The sequence below is a fragment of the Vitis riparia genome, chromosome 12 (assembly GCF_004353265.1).
Source record: "Vitis riparia cultivar Riparia Gloire de Montpellier isolate 1030 chromosome 12, EGFV_Vit.rip_1.0, whole genome shotgun sequence".
Lineage (NCBI taxonomy): Eukaryota > Viridiplantae > Streptophyta > Magnoliopsida > Vitales > Vitaceae > Vitis > Vitis riparia.
Genome location: NC_048442.1, coordinates 10,651,421 through 10,668,073, shown reverse-complemented (window position 1 = coordinate 10,668,073; position 16,653 = coordinate 10,651,421). Strand labels below are relative to the sequence as shown.

General features: G+C 30.5%; 2 protein-coding genes across 4 annotated transcripts; one reads left to right on the top strand and one right to left on the bottom strand.

The window, feature by feature from the left end:
* Positions 1–513: 513 nt before the first annotated feature.
* Positions 514–3,281, top strand: LOC117927212 (diacylglycerol kinase 6-like). 3 transcript variants are annotated; one of them, XR_004653306.1, is made up of 5 exons: positions 515–736; positions 1,335–1,409; positions 2,341–2,428; positions 2,571–2,687; positions 2,937–3,281. XR_004653306.1 is itself a non-coding variant. In XM_034846659.1 (4 exons), the coding sequence occupies exons 2-4, from the start codon at positions 1,383–1,385 to the stop codon at positions 3,132–3,134; spliced, it is 342 nt and encodes a 113-aa protein (XP_034702550.1). In that variant the 5' UTR covers positions 514–736; positions 1,335–1,382; the 3' UTR covers positions 3,135–3,281. The 3 variants fall into 3 exon arrangements, 2 of the variants coding, with proteins under 2 accessions (XP_034702550.1, XP_034702549.1); XM_034846659.1 differs by lacking the exon at positions 2,341–2,428 and having other exon boundaries at positions 514–736; XM_034846658.1 differs by lacking the exon at positions 1,335–1,409.
* Positions 3,282–11,964: 8,683 nt separating this feature from the next.
* Positions 11,965–16,294, bottom strand: LOC117927015 (beta-xylosidase/alpha-L-arabinofuranosidase 2-like). Its single transcript, XM_034846378.1, has 7 exons — positions 15,686–16,294; positions 14,403–14,690; positions 14,146–14,315; positions 13,952–14,049; positions 13,443–13,793; positions 12,917–13,327; positions 11,965–12,825 (listed from the first exon to the last, which is right to left on the bottom strand). The coding sequence occupies exons 1-7, from the start codon at positions 16,118–16,120 to the stop codon at positions 12,254–12,256; spliced, it is 2,325 nt and encodes a 774-aa protein (XP_034702269.1). The 5' UTR covers positions 16,121–16,294; the 3' UTR covers positions 11,965–12,253.
* Positions 16,295–16,653: the final 359 nt, after the last annotated feature.

The window sequence follows — 16,653 nt, the reverse complement described above, 5'->3', positions numbered from 1 at the left end:
AAGCATGTAAGATATTTTGTTTGAGAATTTTTTATTTTTTATTTTTTTTGTGGTGAAAGGGCCTTTCAACTAAAAATTTTGTTTAAAATTTTTGTGGTACTAAGTTTGTCTTGCTCAAAATCTAATCTAGAATGATTGAAATAAACATATATATACTAATAAATTATGAACTCATCTAGAAAAAGTCAAATTTTGATTTAATTTGATTTTCATTTTTTTCACATTAGAATCAACTTGTTGGTGTCTTGGTTAAAAATGCAAGTAGTTCTAATTTTTCATACTACACTTGAGAAGCTATCTATGCATGTTTATAGTTCATTTTATATAGGTGGTCAAATTTATGTGATTATTCTACTTGAATTTTCTCATTGTTAAGTCATCACATTTCATCATCTATAGTACATATTTTGGTTTTCAATTTTAAAGAAGTGCAAAATATGATTTTAGTGATGAAAAATTCACGTTGAGTCTTCTACATGGGATGAGTGTTTATATTCAAGCAATAATTTATCACCCTTACCTTTATCCAAATAAATTTAGGAATATTTTAACTTTTGGGCACAATGAGAGTACAAATGATATTTAGTTCCTTGTGCATTAGATCACATACAATAAGAATAAGATGATTGTTTATACCATATGCCTTAACTATATGATATTATATCTTTCTTATATTTGCATTAGGGTTGGATGCTCAAGAATTGTTTGATGCTTCTCACTTTAAATCTTGGCCAAGGTAACTTTTTTAGGCGTAATTTCTATCATTGTGATATTATTATATTACTATTTTTAATTAATTCTCTATGCTTTATAATAATTTTCCAATTTAGTGTAATAATCAAGGGGTAGATGTTTACTATTTGGAATGCTTTGTGATACATTATTAACTTGCTAATTAATTTGGATGGAATGATAGTAAAAGGTAAGAACGCTTTTATTTTCTATAAAGACCATACCACAGCTTGAACTTCTAAAGTTAGTGGAAAATGAACTAAAAACATGTGAATCAATGATCGTATGTGTTGCCAACAATTATTTTATCATTAATATAGACTAACACTGTGAAATATTAGTAAGATATAAATATATAATACAATACCCTTGAATTTTGTGAGTTCAACTAAAACTTGAGATGAATGGGTACGATTGATTTCTATAAATTTGTTTAAGCTATAAGGTGACTTATTAAGAGTGTTTAAGCATTCTAATTGGTTATGGTATGGATCATATATTTTTCCCATAATTATATTTAAAAGTGTAGACCTTACTTACTATATTAATATTATTTTTTATTATTTGAAAAAAACATGAAAGGAATAACTTCATTGATGCAGGAACATTGCTCTACCTATAAGTGTTAAAATCAAGGATCACCAACATCAATGGAAGAAATTAAACTTACCTCAAAGGTAAACTAATGACATTATTTTCTACCATTTTTGTCATGAGGTTGACATACATTGTAACTTCCATCTTTGTGTCACCCCATCTTAGGATTGGTGTCACATGCATATGTGCCTCTAAAATATAAGATGAGACTGAAAAATTATCTAGAATAAATAACGAAGATGTGATGAGTATCCATGAATCTCTGCCTTATTTCTACCATGAAAATGAAGAAACATCTTACAATATTGGAAAATAGAAAAAGGATATTGCAAGGAAAAAGAAATGAGTTTAGCATTTTTTTTTAAGAATAGGCATTAGTCAAACCTTTCATCTAGAGTTGGTTTTCTTTAAAATTTGGATTTGAAGAATGTAAAATGTTCAAAGAATAAGTAAATGTTAAAGAATATTAGATAAAATAGTGAAGCTTAATGAAGATTTGGGAACAATTATTAGAGATTAGCTAAAATGCTAAAGTTGAGTGAGGATAAGAAAGGTCAAAGTAATTTATAGAAAAGCAAGACCTATAATTGTTTAATTCATCAATAAAATTTTAAATCAAAAACTAAAATGGATTGTGACCATCCTTAGAAAATCCAAACAACAAGGTTGATCCCTTTGTGGATCATTTCTCATGCTCAATAATAAAAGCAAATGATGAAATGATTTTCAAATGTTTTTTGTTATTTACTAATTCTTCAATACATCAATACTAGATAGCCTCCTTAACATGAATAACAAATATATTTTCAGCTTTATATCTTTTTCATTTAACAAGAACGGTCATTGAAAATGTCATCCTCCTTGACATGACCATACAAAATTTAATTACATTATATCATGCAATGCTATTTTTTCGGACTTCCACTTTTTGTAATTGATCTATTGTTAGCATTTAGTTCTCAATTGAATGAACATCAATAATATTTCTAATTACTTTTTTCGTATTTATAGCATAAGGTCAATTGTTTGTCTTAACATGCCTAGCTTCCCTGGTGGACTAGACCCTTGGGGCAAGCCAAATTTTAGGAGAAAAAAAGAGGTGAGCTTTTGAAAGTCTTGTTTTACATTAAAATAAATGAATAATGGAAACATTTTTTTTTTTTTCAGTTTCATTCAAGCTAACTTTATCTTTCTTAATTTAATTGTTTTATTGAAAATTCTAATGGGGTTGTAATTTGCAGAGAAACTTTACATCATCTTTTGTAGATGATGAACTTCTTGAGATAATTGGATTTAGAGATTCATGGCATGGGGAAAATTTTCTTCCTTTAAATGACCATGGGACTCGTCTTGCACAGGTTAGTTCTATGCATGTATATTTTTTTTAATCAAACCAGACCTAAAACATGTCTAAAATTGATCATATAATTTTTGTTACAACTATATGTTATGCAAAATATTAATAAGTATTTAAAGTTCTAGTTTTAATATATAATAGTGGTAGTGATGATGAAACTAATATGTTAATAAGATGCATCTTCAAATATCAAGTATAGACTAACTTCTATTTTTTCTTCTTCCTCTTCTTTGTTTACTTCTCGATTCAGGCACACCAAATTCGCTTTGAGCTTCACAAAGGGGTAGCTAAGCATATTGACATGAATTTTGATGGGACAAGATGGAAACAACCTACCCCTATTGGTGATGACAACTTCCTGATTGAAATCTCTTATTCATGTAAAACCAAAATGCTTGCAACTTCAGCTTCAAAATGCAAACACAAATCTAAGTCCTACTCCAATTAAATCTTTTCAACAGGGTTGAAATCTTCAGTGAGGTTTTCATGCTAAACCTTTATATGAGGATAACATGATAAAAACTTTATATGTATATATATAAAGCCAAAAATATTTGATGGGTGGATATTGATGAAATTATATTTCATTTAAATTTATAAAATATAAACACTTTTAGGTTTCCTTATATAAACTTCTTTGTTATGGTATTGATTTAGAAATGTCGATTATACAACCTTATGATGGATATTTTAATGATTTCATAAAAATCAAAGCAAGCACCACATGAGAGAAACTCTGATAGTCAAGATGAAGCTACTATTGTACCAATTTATAGAAATGCCAACTTCACAACCATATGATTGAAAAATTAAACTATAAGAAATCTTGAATATGAGAGAATTCTACATAACCAAGAAGTTCTTCACATAACCATTTGTCATTGACTTTGACTTTTGATATTTGATTTCATTTATCACATACCTAAAGCACTTACTAACTTTGAAAACCCATTTCACAGCATTAGTTTTATGTTCTTTTGTAATATCAATCACTTTTCATTAGCCATTTTGATAGGGTTTTATATAAAATTGTAGATTTGGCTACAAAGTTCAAGTTTTTATTTATGAATTTTATGCATCTAATTTGGTAGGTCATCAATTGTTGGGATAGAGCCCTTAGAAGTATGACATGATGTATTTTTGAGTTTTTAGATTCACTTTACTATCTCACTTTGACATTATGGTTTATTTTAGCATTCAAGACTACATTATTTGTAATATACATGACTTAGGTGCATTAGGAGTTGCATAAAAAATTGAAGTCATGGTTCCTTGTATTTTGATGAGTAGTTCACACTTAGTTCATGGACTTAAGCAATTCATTTGAGGCTGAAGTGCACTACCTCCTAATTGGAGATATGACTTGTCTTGATCATTAGATAGGTTTCCCATACTGAGTGCACTAGTGTGTATGGTTACGCATTAGACAAAACCTATGGTGCATCATGACGTTAGCTATCGAGTAGTCATGATTTCACCAAGTGACTATGTCGCATCCTCTCTCAACCATGATAGAATATTGAGTTAGTTCTAAGGTCTTTATATTCCCTATGGATTGAGTTACTATTGATTAGGATAGGTAGCAATAGGTATTCTTAAGATAGACACCATGATATCTCATAGGTTTGAGATAGTGTGTCCTCTTAGGTTATCTTAAGGACTTGTAATCATGAAATCTGTAGTCATATTAATTCCTTTAGTAGAGATTGACATATGCTCTTTGTGAGATAGAGTAAGTCAATAATCAAGTAATATGAGGATTTGGGACTCTATGGATGATAGAGCTAATCTTGAGAGAGTGATGGCTTTCACTACATTAGATTATGGATATCGGTTCAAAGTCCAATGGATAGTAGGTCACAAACCCGAGGAATTTATTAAATTAGCTTTAATCAATTTTCATCTTATGTAATGTCATAGATTATTGGAGCACAATTGACTTTCTTTAATGGAATATTGAGTCAACTTTATAATTAGATTCTAAGAGACTCGGTATTTTCCTATGGGTCTTAGTGATCCCCACTTGAGCTCATAATCTTTGTTGGCATAAAGTTTTAAGGTTTTATGAAGAATTGATCATTTATGTGTAAGGACATTTTGGTAAAAATGAAAGATTGCTTAAAAATTTATGATTAATTATTTTGAGTTTTTTTTAGATTAGATTAATTAATTAATAATTTAACTTCAATATGAAACTAATTTACAATTATTAAAATTATACATCTAAGTTAATTTGTCATTATTCTTAAACTTTATAAGTAACATTACTAATTGAAATTAAAATTAAAATTGAATTATGCATATATATATATATATTATATATATATATATATATATATATATATATATATATATATATATATATATATATATATGATATTAATTACACAAATCACTTTAATTTAATTTTAATATAAAACTAATTTACAATTATTAAAATTAAAAATCTAAGTTAATTTACTATTATTCTTAAACTTTATAACTGACATTACCAATTGAAATTGAAATTTATTAAAATTAATTTGACATTAATATTAAAATGAATCAAATTAGACCATTAATTTAATTTCTTTAAAATTATTGAAAACATATTAATTAGATAATATCAATTAAACTATTGTATGTTTCACAATATAATATTAATATATTACTAACTAAAAATAAAATTGAACTATGCATATATAAAAGTACTATTTATTATAACATAACTTAGTTAGCATTGAATTGGAGTTAATCCACAAATTCAACACCAAATTCCCAAAATTAAAGAATTTTGAGAGAAATTACAAATAACTATTGGAGCAATATAAGATCAAGAACCTTTCAATTCACTTGTGCATGAAATGGAATGAAATTTAGGTATTTATAGAAAAAAAAAATTGGTCAAACTAGTCTTGGATGGTCAAAAACCATTGCCTTTAAACTCTAACCATTGGATCAAAATTTGGATGAAATATGGCCATTAAATCTTCATCTATCTATTGGAAACCCTTCCTAAATGTTGGATCAAGTCAAGATTCATTTTCCACCCTTGGATTATAAATCTAACCGTTGAAGGCCTTCTAAAAAACATGAGTAAATTTTAGCCATTGGATCACCTTGGGTGAAATCTAGCCATTGATTAAAGGGAGAAGCAATGGAAACATCGCCAACTTTTTGAGAAAAAATCATCTAAATATTATAGATTTCTTGCAACTAGGCCGATTCTTGGCGATGAATTGTCTATTTTATCGACCACACTGATATATCTCTGATATATCACCGATATTATCCGATTTTTCCATCGATCGAGCTATCAATGAGGAATTTCACTTTAGGGGCCTCTAATATCCAAAATATCAACGAAATATCAATAATATTTCATGACATTTCAAACCTCAATCCTATCCCATCACTAATTAAACATGGGATAAGATATGATATCCTTTCTCTTATCCTATCCCATGCTATATCTAGCCAACCAAACATAGCCTAAAAGTTTTTGCATACACCTAACCTAATTTTGGGATAAGGAAAGGAGAGATTCAAGTATGTCTACAAAGATCACAGGATTTTCAAGATTTGCACCATTCTCTTCTTCGATTGGAATTTATTTGGGAACATCCATTTCATAGGTAATATTTTTTAGTACCTAGATCTAGAGTGTTATTGTTTTTAATGCTTTCATTGCCTAGATCTAGTGTTCCTAGGAAGATAGTTGCATGTACCTTGATGATTCAAGGCTTGGAATGGATTTTTCCAATTATTCCAATATTTTACACAACAAAGAGGATCGATCACCTTCAAGTCATGCATCAAGTTTTCAATACAATAAGCACCTTCAACTAAAGTTGAAAAATGAGTTGAAGGGATAAATTACACAACCTAGTAGAGAATGATTTTATGTTAAAATTTAAGTTATAAAGTGCTAAGTGATGTATTCAATAAGTATGTACAATTAGTAGCATAACATTTCAAATCATATGGTATCAATAATAGCACCATAAGCATCATCAACCAAGGAAATTCAAATACACCAATCTCACAATATCATTGGCCATTTAAACTTGTATTTTAGGGACATATATCTATACCCCTACTATCTAACTAAGATCTTCCAAAAATATGTTTTAGATCTTTCACTCTAAGGTACTTTACTCTTCTTTCTATAAGGGCTCTTACCAAGAACTATTGCTCCTTCATTCATTCACAAGTGCACCTAAAGCAATGCTAAAATCAGTTTTTTTTTTCTAAGGGCTCTCACCCAACAATCATGCCTCCTTAAATTATAAGGCCAACCTTTCTTTGGTGTCAATCTCTATTTTTTTCTTGTTTTTTCCAATTCTTAGTCACGTTCAATACCAATGCAGGATTCACCATTTCCTGTGCCCTAAAGCACCATCTACAATACTCACCATTACAATGTTGTTTATGCATGAGTCTTATGCTAGAGTTAGTTATTTGCATGGTTTGAAATATTAATAAACACAAATATATTGGCAAAATATTGATGGAGATTTTGACAAAAATATGGGTGAGGCGAAAATTATGCAAAATTCATGGAATTATTTGGAAAAACTCCAAAAAAATGATAAAATAAGTAAAAATACACACATTAAAGTTATTTTATAAGTATAATTGATATAGGTATGGTCAAGGAGAAAAATATCGGTAAAAAGGGATATATGGGTCTTAATAATTTATTATTTATCTTATCAAATTAATTTTAATTTATAAAATATTAGAAATTCATTATTATTATTGATATATCTTAGTATTTTTTTTAATAAATTTTTTTTTTAATATTTTAAAATAAAAACATTCAAAATTAAATAAAATTAAAATGATAAATATAAAAATTTAAAAGTGAAGTGATAGTGTTTTTCAAAATAGGATTAATGAGATAAATGATAATACATTTAATATTAAAACTATAATTTATTTAATTCATATGCATTATAAATGATTATACATATATAATTTTTAAAATATTTATATTTTTATATTTAATTATCATATAAATGATATAAAAAAAAAAGACTTGTTAAGAAAATTATAATAATGATTTTTATACTTTTATTAATCAATTAATATAAAATTTAAAATAAAATAATTAGAATTAATTTTTTTTTAATAATGAACTTCAATATATTTATTGTAAACATATATTTATAAACGTGGACTTGGCCTAGTGGTAACCAAGGTTCAACCCAAGCCTTTTGGCCTAAGTTTGAACTTATGGATCTGTCGACCGACATAAGCGAAATATCACTGAAATTTCGTAACATTTCAAACCATGATTATTTGTATATATGTATCACAAAGTCCAGCACATGACCCACAACCCACCATGCATCTTATTCATATATTTAATAACTTCATCAAACAGTCACCAACTTTGAATTTTAACATATTAACTCCATTGAGTATAACTACCCATTAATATCATAATTCATAAGGATTAATAAAAGATATATCTCTTCCTTCATAAGGATTAATACAACTTTGTCATAGGATTTTATAAGTTTTAAACTAAAATCTTTCCTACTTGTGATGAAGATTACCAAGATTCGCTAACCTAGAGTTACCTATTCTAGCTTCAACCTTACTAGCTTTATGTTATAGCCTAAAAAATTTCATATAGGATAAAGAAAAAGAGAAGAAAAACTTATCAAAATTAGCCTCCCAGCCTTTTATATCTCAGTCAAAGAGGTGCAAATAAGATGTTATTAACTTAAACAACCCTTAGGTTTCCTTTGCATGTGAATGATGAGTGTCCCTTACTACATTTTGCATATGCCACCAGTATTTGCATTAAGGTTTATGTAGTTAGGTTGAAATGAAGACAAGTGGGTTGTTTCCAGCCACACATTAGCGGTAATGTTATTATGTGCTTACAGAATGTTTATAACCTTACGTCGGAATTCCCTTAGGCTATGTTTGGTCCCATAAAATTTAAGAGAAAATGTAAGGAGAAGAAAATAAAGAGAAAAAAATAGAGTAAAGAAAAAATGAAAGAAAATAGAATAAAAAAAATTTTAGCCAATAAATTATTTTGATATGTTATTTCAAACCCATTTTACTAATTTTCCTTCATTATATAAAAATTAAATAATTTTAAAATACGTAAATTTCTAATTAATTTTAAATATATATTTTTTTTATTTTGTATTTTTCATAGTGAAATCAAATATAAGAAAATTATTTTCCCTAATTTTTTTTTTTAGTGCTTTCCAAAACCAAACATATCCTTAGGAATTTGGTTGTTACCCTCTTTGTACATAGGACAATCATAGATGGTAAAGATGATTGAATCCTTGCAATATTAAATGGACCAAGGATTGTTCTAGCTTTTAATTGTTCTAGCTTAACACATAAATGTTTAATATTAAATGGACCAAGGATTTATCATTGCATTTCTTTCCAAAATGATTAAACATTCATTGAGGTGCTGGATTTTTTTTTTTTTTTTAACTTAATTCCAATGGAACTTAACTTAAAACTAAATAGTACTTAATATTATTAAGTATTAAATTGTTTATTTTTTAATATTTTATTTTTATCGAGTATTAAGTTGTTTGTCTTTTATATGCTAAAAATCAACATCTTAATGTATTAAGAAAAATAATTTTAAAATTAATTCTTATTTGATAAAAAATAATTTAACATATTTCTAAAAATTTTAAAATAATAGAAATTATTTTAAAGGTTATTGAAGTTGAAGCCATGGAAGAAGAGAAAGAAGGTGGTGGTTCAAGTAAAGTGATGAAATAGGAAGGTGATAAAGGATAGGGAGACTCGTTATGATGACAAGGATTGGGGGTTCAGATTTTTGTGTGGGTTTAAAAATGTTACTTTTTTCATTAAAAGAAAAATAAATATTTTGGTTTAATTTATTCTATGAAAAATATTTAAGAATAAGTAATAAATTAAATAAAAATTAAAAAAAACATTTAAAATCTGAAAACAAATTATTTTCAACAACCAGTAAAACAAAAAAAAAATGTCCTATAAAACTTTAACATTTCAATTCAATCTTATCTTTGATATTCATAATACGATTGATTATCCGGTAGATTATCTATCATTACTAGTGAATTTATTTCAAATATTAACTTCAAAACTTGCTTTCAATATTAAAGATTAACCATTATTGAAAAGGTGTGTAATAATGTTCTTTTTTGCTTAGTTAATCTTTTCTTGACTTAAATCCTTTCAAATTTCAACTTTCTTTCATAAATGAACTTCTAAACCAAAACCCCATTCGAGAAATTACCGGATAACAAAGAATTGAATGATTTATCTTAATAATGGAGTAAGGCAATTAGCAACTAGAATAAACTGGTGTAATAAACCTTACTAGCCTCAAGTATAAGGCCAACAATAATCTATTTAAGAAATTCTACTTATTATTTATACTGTAAATGATCACTTCCTAAAATAGAGCATCTTGGGTTTTTTATTTATTTAATTAATTTTAAATAGAAATTAAAACTAAATAGTGTTTAATAGTATTAAGGATTAAATTATTTATTTTTATAACATTTTATTTCTATTAAACAATAAAAAAATAAAGAAAAATCAATATGTTACTTTTTTATTTAGAAAAAGTCAAATATTTTAATTTTTTCTATTCAACCAAAAATTTATAATAAATCACGAAAAAGTAAAATAATAATAATAATAATAATAATAATAATAATAATAATAAGAATGATAATAATAATAATAAAACACTTATAAAAAATAAATTGCTTTCAGTAAAAAAAACTAAAAAAACAAACATCCTCTTACTAAAATTTTGGGTCATTCGTATCTTAGTTTTATTCAGTTTTTCTTTATAACAACTTTGTTAATTTGTGGTAAATTGAATTGTTATGAAATTAAGGTGGTTTGATATATTTTTAGTCAATAAATACAAGAAATTTTTAAAATTGATTTTGAGTAAGAAGTTGGATTTGAGTGTTGCAAAAACTAAAGATCCAAAAGGAAAAAAGAAAAAAAAATAAAAAAGAATTTTTCAATCAAAATAAAGTCAAAAATTTCCACCTTATATCAATACAAAATTTTTCCGCCTTAGTTAATCTTTTCTTGACTTAAATCCTTTCAAATTTCAACTTCCTTTCATAAATGAACTTCTAAACCAAAACCCCACTCGAGAAATTACCGGATAACAAAGAATGGAATGATTTATCATAATAATGGAGTAAGGCAATTGGCAACTAGAATAAACTGGTGTAATAAACCTTACTAGCCTCAACTATAAGGCCAACAATAATCTATTTAAGAAATTCTACTTATTATTTATATCGTAAATGATCACTTCCTAAAATAGTGCATCTTGTGTGTGTTTGTTTGTTTGTTTGTTTGTTTGTTTTTAATTTTAAATAGAAATTAAAACTAAATAGTGTTTAATAGTATTAAGGATTAAATTATTTATTTTTATAATATCTTATTTCTATTAAATATTAAAAAATAAAGAAAAATCAATATATTACTTTTTCTATTTAGAAAAAATCAAATATTTTAATTTTTTCCTATTCAACCAAAAATTTATAATAAATCACGAAAAAGTAAAAAAAAACAAAAAAACAAAAAAACACAAATAAAAAATAAATTATTTTCAGTAAAAAAACTAAAAAAATAAACATCCTCTTACTGAAATTTTGGGTCATTCGTATCTTAGTTTTATTCAATTTTTCTTTATAACAACTTTGTTAATTTATGGTAAATTGAATTGTTATGAAATTAAGGTGGTTTGATATATTTTAAGTCAATAAATACAAGAAATTTTTAAAATTGATTTTGAGTAAGAAGTTGGATTTGAGTGTTGCAAAAACTAAAGATCTAAAAGGAAAAAAAAAATTCAATCAAAACAAAGTCAAATTTTTCCACCTTATATCAATACAAAATGAATCTCCTTTTTTTTTTTTATGAAAAAAAAATGATAAGTTAAGGCACAAATACCTCTATTAAGAAAAGATTGTCGCCGTTAGAACTTATAATTCAATAATAAGCCTTTGGAATTTAATTTTTATTCTCAGTCAAACAAAGACTCACAGCCTTTAATCAACCCAATGTTGAATTTTAATGGATTGAGGTAAAACATTGCTCTTGAATCAAAAGAGATAAAACTCTAATCTATAGATATGAGATAAGAGATAAGAGATCAGAGCAGTTGGTTCCACAGAAGCCAACCCTTTTCCAGGCATTTTAAGCCAGCCAACCCAACAAAAACTTGTTTTTCAATAAATTAAAAACAGCAGATTATTTGAAGCAGTTTGCTTGTAGACTTGAAATTCACAATTAAGTTCAAATTAAACTCAATTAAACTTGGGTATTGATAATTTGCTTGTCTACACTGAGAAACCATGCATTTTTTCCACCTCTACAACACACAGGAAAACAGGAAGAAATTTCAAAATGGAAACTTCATTTGGATTTCAAAATTTTGATTTGAACAAATTGGGGCCAAATGACATATGTTTGAGAATTTGCTTTAACTCTCTCAACTTATTGTAGTTCGATTTCCATCTTGATCTTTACCCTTTTCATTTGAAGACCAGCATTTTTCTGCTGGAAGAGTATTCAAATCCTCACATTCAAGGAGTGTTTCAAGTTTCCCACATGAAGCACATGCAGTCCTAAGGCAACTTTTCGGGTTCCAAGCTCATCAACAATGCTCAAATCCTTGCAAACATCCACCTTGAACCTCACCAGGGCTTTAGCTTTTGCAGTCACAAAGACTTTCTCAAAGCCCAGTAAGTGCTTCTGGGGTGAGTTGTGTACTGATGGGGGAGAAGAAAATAAGAAAACCGTATGACTTCCGCTTATGTTTCCCGCATTATTGACTCTTAGATGGATATCAAAGGCTAAATTCTGGCAACTTTCCTGCACAGCGTCCACAGACTTGCATTTTGATGAGTGACAACTGTGACCCTCCTCTATGGGGATTGAGACTGATTTAGGTGCTTGAACAAGGTGGTGGTTGAACTGGGTGTAGCTTAGTCCATCTCCAAATGTGTAAATGGTTTCCCCAGTGTAAAACCGGTAAGTCCGACCAGGATAGCCACTGGCAGGATCTGGTCTCATATTCATATTTGTCATCGGAACCTTGTCTACATACGACTGAGGATACCATGTCATGGGTAGCCTTCCACCTGAAAGATAATGATTCATGGTTATAAGACTTATACCAAAATGAAAAATGTCTGATAAGTTGAAAACTAATCCAAGGAGAGATGGACTTACTTGGATTGTAAAAACCAAAGATCACATCTGCTATGGCAGCTCCACCAGCTTCACCAGGGTAACCGACCCACAGGATGCTTGTAATTTTGTCATCATTTTTAGCAAATGATATATCGAATCCCCCTCCAGACATTACAACAAGAATCACGTTTCCTTTGGATGCCTTGGCAACTTCTGTTATCAAAAGTGGCTGCTGTCCTGGAAGCTGAATGTTGACCCTGTCACGGCCCTCCGCCTCTATAGATTGATCAATACCGACTATAAGAACCGTGGCATCTGCTGCTGCTGCTATTTTCTTAGCTTCGTCTATCTGTGCAGTGCCACATGCCACATTGGAGCATCCCGGCAAATACGTAGTTGCAACCAAGGCCGTTAGGCCCTGCAAAGGGGTTGTATATTTACATGGGGTGCCTGCAAAACTTTCCAATAATATCAGCAAAAGTAACAATACTTGAATCATTTGGCCACATGGCTAGTTGAGGAGAATGCAGAGATACATAGTGAGATTGCACTAATCATTGAATACCTTCATAGTTTCCGATCATTGTTTTGGTGACATTGGCATTGGGTCCTATTACTGCCAAGGTTTTGATGGCAGTGGGAGACAGAGGTAGGGATCCTTTGCTATTCTTAAGTAACACGATCCCTTGCCTGGCGGCTTCCCGAGCCAGCTCTTGGTGCTCTGATGTGCACACATCTTTTGGACCAAGCTTCCCATAAATTGCCTTACTCGGGTTGCCATCAAAGAAGCCAAGTCGCATCAGTGTAGCAAAATTGTTGGAGACAGCTTTATCAACTGCAGACTCATCCACAAGTCCACCTTTCACTGCAGCTTCAGTGTGTTGGCCAAGGAAAGATCCACAGTTGAGGTCCAACCCTGTTGCATTACAGCAACAACACAAGCCCCTTTAGCAACTAACCACTAAGCATTTCTATTTGCATAAATCATACTATTTAGTATTGTTCAGAGTCAAGAATTATGCTGTATTAATGTACATGAAGCCATAAATTTAAAGATGTAAGCAGTGAAGTCACCTGCCAATATAGCCTTGGCTGCAGCCTCCTCAGGTGTCTTGGTGTAGTGTTGAGAATTGTAGAACACATCTACTGAATCACAATCCGAAACTATGTATCTGCAGCAGCCCAAGATTCATGTAAATATATATAACAGAGCATTAGCTCAGCCAAACTGTAAATGGTATTTATAGATTAGGTAGAACTCATAATACCCGTTTAGTTTCCATTCGCCTCGGACAATCCCTGAGAGGAGATCAGGATCAGCACAAGCTGGCTTCCCATTAACTTGGTTGTAAGAACACATAACACTGGCAACATTCCCATCAATAACACAGCTTTTGAATGGGGGTTGAAATGTATCATCCATATCTTGCTTTGTCACCTAACTCACCCAACAGAATATGCAAGAGTGTTGGTAGTACAAAACAGAAATATTAGTGTAATGGAACATACTTCAAACGAAAATTACCACTGCATTGAAGTGGAAGCGATCAACTCCTTTCCAATTATCCAAATCATAGGCAGTATAGTGTTTGCAGCAAGCAGCAACCTTAAGCCGGTCAGGGCTACCATCATCGCTTTGTTGCAGGCCTCTGACATAACCTGATGCATACTTGCTTGAAAGCAGTGGGTCCTCTCCTGGAGTCTCCTGGCCTCTTCCCCATCTGGGGTCTCGGAATATGTTGACGTTTGGGGACCAAAATGTCAACCCTGCTAATCCAACATTGTACATTGCTCTGGCTTCAGTGGAAACCACCTGCTCATGACCACTGATATCATCTTTCAAGCCATTAAACAGATAAAAATTAGCTGTAATTAACTTGAAATGATCTGGGCATTAGATTTTCCAGCACATTATACAGTACAGCATCCCATTAATGTTGGGAAATTGTCTACTTCATACGTTTTGAAAATGAAGCTGGAAGTCATCCACAAAAGTCCTGTTGCAGGTGGAAGTTTTCAGGTAAATTTAAAATTCCACCTACTTCCTGTGACCAACCATTAAAAGATGATATACATCTCTGGAGTAGCAAATTGCCTGGAAACGGCAGAAATACATAACTTCGAGCCCAATAACTATGGCTTCAGCTACTACATCTAAACAATTATTTCAATCAATTTGAGAAAAATCCTCAGATTTTTTTCTTATTTGATACTCTGTTACACTAGTGAATCAAATTTAAGATACAGGGTGAACAGAGCAAAACCACAATCCAAGTCCTTAAGACAACAATAATAGCATAAGCATCATCGAAATCCTCAAAAAACAAAGACAGTCAAAATCTAATCCAAAAAGTTCCCAATTGGCCGAGCCAAGAATCATCATGTAAAAAGCTTATCTGAATAGAACCCATTAACCATAAAGCAATGAATAAAGAACACAAAATGTGGTAGCCACTTGATGTAGTAATGTCTATGGTACAAAGACATGGATCAAATCCAAGACTAGACCTGCTTGTCTTGTTCATGTCATCAAGGGCTCATTTTTTTCTAAAGATAGAAACAGAACTGAATCTATAGTATACCTTTCTCAACCTCATAAATTTACCAACAATCTTTGTCCCCCACCGAAAAAAAAACCCCAAAATGCAAATATAAATCCACCCCATTACTGAATCCAATTGTGGAAGCAAGCAAATGTGCTTATATGCAATTTATATGATCAAAAACCCATATCCGAAATCAAGTTTTTGAATCAAAAACTCATCTCTGGAAGATCAAACATTAGAGAGAAACACTAGTAAAGGTTACCTTTCCAATGGCTTCAAAGAGAGAGGCATTGAAAGAGGCCGCAGTGAGGATAACCTGAGGAAAGCTGGTGGCTCCAGGGACGACACTGTTGAAATGTGTCCCTGGACCCACATAAGAAACTCCATGTAAAGCCTCAGACCACCACTCATACTTGGGAATCCCAAGCCTGCTCACACTGGCAGCACTGTTCACCAAGAACCCAATCTTCTCCTCCAATGTCAGCCTCTTCACCAAATCTGCGACCCTTGCGGCCGGCTCCAATGAAGTGTTGCAGAACCCAAACTGCCCCAACGTGGGATTGTTCTCAACATCACAGGCAAAAACAGGGGAAGACTGGGCCAAAACCCACTTAGGGCTCGACAAAAAATGAGAGAAGCAAGAAAGAAAGCATAGGAAAACAGTGACCTTCGGTGCACTGTTGATTACAGAAGCCATTGGAGAATTACACAAAGCTTCTGTTGAATGTAGTTTCAGTAGTAAGAGTCAGTTTCTCTTATAATAAATTGGGTTTTAAACACATGTTGTTTTTTAGCAGCCCGTGATGGATAATGGGAGGGAGACACTGAAACTCCATTGAATGCGGTTGTTTGGCTGACCAGAAAGAAAGAGAATCTAGCCGCAGCAGTTTGTAAATCATATAAGAGCCCGTGAATGATCAATTTCATTTCTTTAATTAATTAATTAATTAATTAAGTTTTTTTTTTTTTTTTCTTTTTCAGGGTACTGTATTGTATGGAGAAGCCTTTTTTGTTTGTTTGGAAGCTCTGTTTGGTTGGAGCATGCACATATACTCACTGTCGTATACACTGTTTTTTTGGATCTTACCATTACTCACGTGTGAGCTACAATGGCTAACATTTCGGCTTCATAATAGCCAAGCTGGAACTGAAGGAAGAGAAGGCCTTTTCTGATTTTGAGGTTTCCAAACATGGCCTTAGAGGAAGAGGAGACGAAAGGGGACACCGGAC